The 8,146-nt window shown below is 34.3% G+C and overlaps 2 protein-coding genes across 4 annotated transcripts; one reads left to right on the forward strand and one right to left on the reverse strand.

The window, feature by feature from the left end:
• Positions 1–2,949: 2,949 nt before the first annotated feature.
• On the forward strand, positions 2,950–6,321 carry LOC100776352 (ribosome maturation protein SBDS-like). Of its 3 annotated transcripts, none has more exon segments than NM_001254176.2 (6): positions 2,950–3,050; positions 3,728–3,931; positions 4,014–4,143; positions 4,226–4,426; positions 4,551–4,709; positions 5,706–6,315. In NM_001254176.2, coding segments are annotated over 5 exon segments (1,068 nt in total). In that variant the 5' UTR covers positions 2,950–3,050; positions 3,728–3,797; the 3' UTR covers positions 6,150–6,315.
• A 323-nt stretch (positions 6,322–6,644) lies between these two features.
• On the reverse strand, positions 6,645–7,838 carry LOC121173032 (mitogen-activated protein kinase kinase kinase YODA-like). The gene is made up of 4 exons (XM_041006731.1): positions 7,319–7,838; positions 7,146–7,205; positions 6,956–7,062; positions 6,645–6,875 (listed from the first exon to the last, which is right to left on the reverse strand). Exons 1-4 carry the CDS (start codon positions 7,328–7,330, stop codon positions 6,791–6,793), a joined length of 264 nt encoding a protein of 87 aa, XP_040862665.1. The 5' UTR covers positions 7,331–7,838; the 3' UTR covers positions 6,645–6,790.
• Between the last annotated feature and the right edge of the window lie 308 nt (positions 7,839–8,146).

Raw genomic sequence — 8,146 nt, forward strand, 5'->3', positions numbered from 1 at the left:
CCTTAGGTTGATCAACCGTTCCAACCTTTCTGTTATTGTTTGGCATGTCTCCTACAACATTGAGAACAAGGAAAAAAATTTACACTTAATGCATGACACATAAAATGAGTGATTGCTTAATTGAAAATATATTATACCAGTGCATGTTGAGGTTGCTTTACATCACTAGGTACATCTGAAAGTGCTTCATCCATAACTGTTGTGACCCCAGGCTGTGTCGGACTCATGAAGGGATAAGATATCATGTAGAACCACTTCATGTAGTCTGTTGCAAACTGTCCAGGCGCAACACATACCAGTGCATGTTGAGGTTGCTTTACATCACTAGGTACATCTGAAAGTGCTTCATCCATAACTGTTGTGACCCCAGGCTGTGTCAGACTCATGAAGGGATAAGATATCATGTAGAACCACTTCATGTAGTCTGCTGCAAACTGTCCAGGCGCAACACATATCTGACCAACCGGTGCAAGGTATTCAGGAAACTAAATCCATTTATCATCAATATCTTTTATACATAGAGATGGAATAACATGGTGTGGAGGAATGGTCTACATATATCTAAACTGGTGCACAACTTTCTTTGGTTAGTGTATGACAATAGGTTGACCTCATCAGATATGTCCGAAAAATAAAGAGATCAACTCAAATTCTCTGAATGCACAATGGTCTAGGAATCCAGCACAAAGCATCAAACATCAATCTATCTATACACTTACGATATGTCGACACTGATAATGCCTTTCCAGACTTCCAATAGCAAGCATGTGGTCTCCTCTCATGATAATCTTTAGCAGCAATAGAAGAAGCAACAAAAGGAAAATGCTCGTAGATTCAACACTACACATATTTTAAAAATAAAAAATTCAAAATAATACTCAATATAAACTACAAAAATATTAACATAAATTTCAATTACCTATAAAAGTGTGATATATCCCCAAGTTGCTTAGCGCTGCTCTTTGATGCATCATTCGAATTCTCATACATACGAACCAGTGCAACAGTTTCCTATGCGTAGCTTTCAGTCTGGCTGAGGTCACAAAATGCATCCAAGAATATCACATGCACGTGAAGAGCCTCAAAGCTATGGAAGACAACTTCGTCCACATGAAGAGCCTTAAAGCTATGGAAGAAGCTTGTAATGAGCAGATGTAGCAAAGATGCCACATCATCTAGGATGATAGTGACCTCTCTTATCGGAAGATGGAAACTACTAGTTTTCTTATGTCACCTCTCTGCAAAAGTAGATATAAGTTCTCGATCAGCAGTATTCAACGAACATGCGATCAGAGGACTTAATCATGTGGTAGCCACTAAGCCTTCAATCTCTGGAGCAGGCTTGCCAAATTTTTCCACCCTCCTTCCATGGGAGGACAACTTTAACTCATGATGTTCTTGAAAATAAAAATTTAAATCATTTCAGCAATAATAAGAAATAGTTATGAAAATATTATTTATTTAAAAATATAAATACCTCTCCATTCCAAATTGTCACTGCCACATGATGAACATAGTCCATCGAAACTTATGTGTCGTGAGGCCTGCCTGAAAAACCCTTGACATCAGTAACTACATCATCAACAGTTGCCTTTTCAGGCTATTCATGGACTTCGTCAACTGCATGATCCAAATGCTCAACATCCTTAACAATAGGTGCAACTTCTCATTGCCTACATGCAGATGCTATGGGCCTTCGCCGCTGAGGGACTTCATCCGCATCTCAACTAACTTCTCTCCCTAAGACTCTTCCTATAACCCTGTTTAAAGCCTGATCCAAACCTCTGGTTCTATCCATAACCTACACATTTAAACAATTATAACAATTAATGTCATCGTTCAAATAATACTTCAATCAATTATTATTTAATAATTCATAAATATATATATATATATATATATATATATTTAAATAGCTTTTTTATGACTTTTATATTTTCATAAATGAATATAAAACTTCTTTTTTCAAATTTATACAGTTGGCATCACTAATTCTAGTAAGCTTACATTAATGACCAAAATCTAAGTACATTTTGGGTTTTTTTTATTTCTAATAAATAACCATTTCATTTTTTAACAAATTAGTATCTCAATACCTTTAAATATTTTCAAACAAATGAAGAAATTTGAATTTTATACTTCCAAACATTATTTATATAAATATTTAATACTATGAGTGTAATAATATATATAAGACTATATCAATAAAAAATAAATTACTTAAATAGAAATATAAATAAATTACTTATATTTTAAAAATAAATAAATATTTATACATTCATTTATAAATAAATAAATTATAAAATTATTTATTAAAAACCAACTTCAAAAAACCAATATAATTAATTAAGTATAAACACATAAAAATATACAACAATATTTTTTTATTAAAAAAATATTTTTACAACACAAATAATAATTTATTTTTAATTATATAAAAATTAAGTCAATTATTATTTAATTAAATATTAATATAAAAAATAAACAAATTATACGAATTGACAATCCATATAACTCATACGGATTGTTAATCTGTATGAGTTATACGCATTTGTAATTCTTATTCATGTAAATACAGAAAGAACACAAGGGAACCTAGAGCACTTATGGCGGCAAAAGATGATGTCAACGGAGGATGTTGACGATGGGGCACAACGTGGCAGCACGTCACAGGCAGAGGAGGCTCGGACGCTCGGAATTGCAGAAACGACACAGAGGAGGAGGAAGAAGATGAGTGAGCAGTGAGCATGAGGAAGGAAGAGAGAGAGAGGGAGTGCTTTTAAAATTTTAAGTGAATAACATTTTCGTCACTTTATTTGAAATGCTGGGTGCACCAACAATTTTGGTAGGTGCACAAAGTAAAACCCGAAACGCCTTGTGCAGCCCAAATGTGTCTGCTTGGGAGTAAAAAAAACATGTTTTTGACCTAACAAATGGGAATCTGGATCCATGACAGAGCAAAACCTGCAATGGCGGTGGAAGAACCCGTGGTACCCACAATAAGCTAAACAGGAAAAACTCAATTTTAACACTACTTGCTGTATCTTCAGGTTTGGAAACCCCATCTTTCATGTTCTTCTTATGCTATCATTCTTTAGAACTGCATGTGTTCGTATCTCTTCTATAACCTTAATATTTATCATTTGATGAATTTATTTATTTCAAATTGAGATTCTAACATAGTAGGAGATGAACATGAATATAAGCAAGTAGGAGATGTATCATCAAAGTTAACTACAGTGACACATGCAATGAAATTATGGGCTTTTTGTTTCCCTAGTATGTATACCCACTAAAAAAATCCTACTTGTACATGAGACTTTATTTTCTTAAATTTTTCATATTATTGTTTCATTATTTTGCTGAATTATCCTTTTATTTTGTTATGTCAATACATGAAAAGTTAGAACACCAGTTAGTTGTGTGATTGCGATGACCTTAGTTTGGACAAATCTTACGAGAAAGGAAATAGACAATTCCTTTCTTGCTGGATGAAAACTGAGCAAAATTAGTGAAGGTCATGCTTTATGCTGCTGGTGCTTTAATTAGTTCCAATGACTGAAAGTACACCCATAAATATTGTAATTGTTTATTTGAGTTGCATTTAATATTTCAATACAAATATTAAAGCTGGATCCCCCCTTTCTCCCTATTTGATTTTGTGTACATGTGATGTTTTTTTAATGGCTTGTCCATGGTGTGAACTATGGTTATCTTATTCATTCAGGTTCAACCCAACCAAGTGTGGTGTGAGGAAGAGGTGAAAAGTAACAAAGAGGTGAAAGAGAGAGGAAGAGATGTCTAGGACGCTAGTGCAGCCAATAGGACAGAAGAGGCTAACAAATGTGGCAGTGGTGCGTCTGAAGAAACATGGCATGCGCTTCGAAATCGCTTGCTACCCTAACACCGTCCTCTCTTGGCGTTCTGGCGTGTAAGCTCCTCTCTTCATTATAGTTATATATATACTGCACAATCTCCTAATTTCCAATTATCATTTAAAATTCTATCAACAGGGAAAAGGACCCGGATGAAGTGCTGCAGTCCCACACTGTTTATACCAATGTTTCCAAAGGGGTTCTTGCCAAGTCCAAGGATTTAATTTCAGCTTTTGGCACCGATGACCACTCCAAAATTTGCTTAGATGTGAGTAAGGAAGCCTCACTTCAAAAGTTTATAATAATAACAACAGTAATAACATTTTTTGTTTGTTTGTTTGAGGGGGTAGATTTTAAAGAAAGGGGAGCTTCAGGTAGCTGGGAAAGAGAGGGAATCATTGTTATCGAGTCAGTTCAGGGATATTGCGACCATTGTGATGCACAAGACTTACAATCCTGAGACTCAGCGTCCATACACTATCAGTATGATTGAACGCCTCATGCGGGAAATCCATTTTGCTGTTGATCCACACAGCACCTCCAAGAAGCAGGTCCCTTCCGATCACTCTAAATGATTTCATCTACAATCTTCTCATTTAATTAACTGTTACAATGATGTTATTATGATGACAATACAAGTTATGGAAGTTATATTTGTATATATATATAACACAGGCTCTGGAGTTAATTCAAGAGCTTCAGAAGCACTTCCCTATAAAACGGTGTCCGTTGAGAATACGTGCTACTGCTCCTGATGACCAGGTGCCTGAACTTTTAGGAAAGCTGAATGAATGGAATGCCACTGTTATTTCTAAAGAAGGATCTTCTGCTGTTGTAAGTACTTGATATTTCTCCTATAGTTGTAGACAAGTTTAGTTCCATGGTTCAATTCCATTTTCAATTCAGTGGTACTGGTTTTCTGGTTGCTCAGTCTTGCCATACCATGTCTAAAGTGAAACAAAGGATGACTATGGTTGGTAGTTTTAAAGAGGTCCTTAGTATGTCTTCTGTGGGTGTTTGGGTAAACCACTTAATTTAGCACTTCTCTAATAGAAATTTATTATATGATAGCTTTTTCATAAATTTGACTATAAAACCTAGTGAAATAATTTATAAGTTTTGCATAAAGCATGTTGAAATAAGCTAAAAAGAGCTTATAAGAAAGTCAAAAGCCACTTTAAAAGCTCAAATAGGCTTTCTAGAAGCTAACAAAAGAAGGTCAACTTTCAAGTAGTTGTGTTGATGATCTAACCATAGGATTTGGTCAGTAACTTTCTCTCTGACATTTTATGTGGTTATAGAAGCCACTTTAAAAGCTCAAATAAGCTTTCTAGAAGCTAACAAAAGAAGGTCAACTTTCAAGTAGTTGTGTTGATGATCTAACCATAGGATTTGGTCAGTAACTTTCTCTCTGACATTTTATGTAGTTATAGTTTTCAAGTGTGAGCCATGTTCATTAGTAAGATGAAACTACAAATAGCATGACTTGGTATTCAGTTGTTTCTGTTAGCTAATTATGATGGATATTTAGCATGTCTTTGTCATTTCTTGTTAGTTATAGACATATTCAATCTGCAAAACAAAGAAGAGTACTAACCAAAGAAAAATCAGCTCTAGTTTTGGACTGTTCCATGATTCTCCATTTTCAAATGCTAGGTATCCCTGTTTACAATTAACGTTTGAAAATATTATTTTTTCCAGAAACTGTGTGGGTTGGTCAATCTGAGTTTGGTCTTTCTGCATATAATATGTATATGTTTATAGTTAATCTTGAATCTGCTAATATGTTGAGGGATATCAGTATAATCTCTGATTGGATTTGGATTGCAGATTTTTGAATTGGAACCTGGTCTATATAAGGATTGTCATGACTTTGTTATGAATAAGATGCATGGAAGATTTGAAGTTCTTGCACACTCTCTTTATGTGGAGGGGGATACCCAAGTGGAGCAATACAATGATTATGAGGATATACCTGAAGCCTTGCCCAAAGAAACTTATGATTCTGTGCTTAAACTGAATGAGAAACTTCAAAAGCAAACAATTTCATCTACTAGTAGGCCTACCGAGGGACAACAAAAGCAAAACAAGTGCAGCACATGTAATGTTTCTTTTGATGACACTAAGCTGTACAGGGAACATCACAAGAGTGAATGGCACAAGCACAATATCAAGCGTAAGACAAGGCAACTCCCACCGCTTACTGAGGAAGAGTGCATGGCTGACATGGAATTGGGTGATTCAAAATCTGATTTGAAGGATTATTCATTTTAAGATGATGATAAGTGTGTTGGTGTAATCACATTATTGTAGTCTTGTGTGTATACTTGGTCAATTTTGTCAGCATAATCTGGGTTATGGTATAAACTATTCACATGGAAATCCTCAAGTATGGTGTAATACAAATTGCAAAGACTAATGCATTTCGATTTTCTTTGTCTGAGTATTTTAATGTACCAAGTGCACCTAAAGATGGTTATATGCAGGTTTGCTTCATCGAGTGGTTGCTGTTTAAGGAAATGAAGCAGATTGTCTACTGTACTGTTTCTTATCATGGTTGGCCGGTCTGATGCTCCTTGCTAATATTTGGCATGAGTGATGAATTGAATTTTTAGCGCACTAAGTATTCGCCTACAGGCTAATCTTAAAGTTTTTTAGGTTTGTCTAACAATAATGGCATCCGAGACTGGCAAAATTTTCAGGAATAGAAGCACCACAGACTTTTGCACTTTCGTTGTTTTAACTAGAACAGGGTTTTCAAACTGTAGATTAGTATGCAGCAAAATTGGGCTTAGCATGGAGTACCATTTGAAGCATCATGATTACAAATTTGCATGGCTTAATGGACATTATTGACATATCAATGCATAATCAACTATCTTCTTGAATAAGAGGGCCTCTTTGTAAGCAAAGTTTCAAAAAAAATTGTGCATCCTCTGAAAGATGAGAAGGAATTTCCGGCTAATCATTGCTGTTTGCAATTTTGAACATTGCAGCAACCTGTGAAAAGCATAACGTGAGATGAGGCTCAACAAAAAAATCGACATATGCATATGAAAATCATATTATCATACACATACCCTTTATACTTGCTCCAAGGTGGCTTTGTTGTTGCCAGTTCAATAATTGTACACCCCAAGCACCATACATCAACAGCAAGGCCAACACAACTTGTATTCAGAATCACCTAAATGAAAATCGTCTTATATAGGAGATCATAATTGACACTGTAGAAGCAAATGATTGTTCAGAATCAGAATAAATTAATACCTCGGGTGCCGTCCAATGAGGAGTTCCTTGGAAAGAATGAACAATAGTACTTGATGTTACCTGAATTTTGGAGGTGTAATAGTTGGTTAATTAAGAGATACCAATAGGTGATTGAAATTGTGAGATTTCATGAAAATATATTTAATATGAAGCTTCAGGAAGAAGATACAAACATGTTTTGCCATGCCAAAATCAGCAACCTTGATTATACCATTAGGATCTTCTAGTATGTTTGAGCCCTTGATATCCCTGTAGGATTGCACACATTTGTCTCAGATACTTAGAACTAGAAATAATCATGTATATTAGAGCATGAAGAATCTGTCTGGTGTAACATTTCATAAGAGATTCCTTGAAAGGGCCATATTCCTGAAGCAATTTGTGAATTGATCCACCGGAGACATACTCTAAATATAGGGACAGCTTCCCTTTCCCCTGCACCAGTTAATTTGATGGTTTAGTTTATAAATGGTCTTTGAAATTAATGTATGTTATAGGATATTTCTATCTCTATATAGTACTCTTGTGCTTTGTAATTATGTTTTAAAGCAAGCTTTTGGGCTAGTTCATTCCCATATCTATGCATGTAAGCCATCTAAAATGTATTGCAAGTTCATTCCTATAGTCTCAGTTAATGTTCCCATTTGGTAATGAACACTAATGCAAGTTTGGCTTTTCGTTTCAAATTTTTAATTGGAGTATGTATGATTTATGTTGTCAGAAAAATAAAGGCTTGATTGCAAATATACCACCAAACTTTTATAATTTTGCAAATTTTATCATTTAAGTTTTATTTTCATGAATTTTATCATTCAATTTTTAATATTTCACAAATTTTAATATCTAAATTCTTTATTTTTATTTATATGCCATCATGTTGGTAACAAGAAGAAGTTATTTTGTTTTATCTTTCTTTTTATATGTTAACGATGATAAAATATATAAAAATTTAAAATTTGGATGATAAAATTCACCATCGAAAAATAAAATTTGTCACTAAA

This window comes from Glycine max, chromosome 11 (assembly GCF_000004515.6).
Source record: "Glycine max cultivar Williams 82 chromosome 11, Glycine_max_v4.0, whole genome shotgun sequence".
Classification (NCBI taxonomy): Eukaryota; Viridiplantae; Streptophyta; class Magnoliopsida; order Fabales; family Fabaceae; genus Glycine; species Glycine max.

Excerpts from the sequence above, each read along its gene's own strand:
- LOC121173032 (XM_041006731.1), bottom strand. Across the intron at positions 7,063-7,145 it reads CTCATTGGACGGCACCCGAG|GTGATTCTGAATACAAGTTG; the intron begins GTATTAATTTAT and ends ATTTTCATTTAG. Across the intron at positions 6,876-6,955 it reads CCTTGGAGCAAGTATAAAGG|GTTGCTGCAATGTTCAAAAT; the intron begins GTATGTGTATGA and ends TGCTTTTCACAG.
- LOC100776352 (XM_006590215.4), top strand. The coding sequence starts at position 3,798 with ATGTCTAGGACGCTAGTGCAGCCAATAGGACAGAAGAGGCTAACAAAT. Across the intron at positions 3,932-4,013 it reads CTCTCTTGGCGTTCTGGCGT|GGAAAAGGACCCGGATGAAG; the intron begins GTAAGCTCCTCT and ends TTCTATCAACAG. Across the intron at positions 4,427-4,550 it reads ACAGCACCTCCAAGAAGCAG|GCTCTGGAGTTAATTCAAGA; the intron begins GTCCCTTCCGAT and ends TATATAACACAG.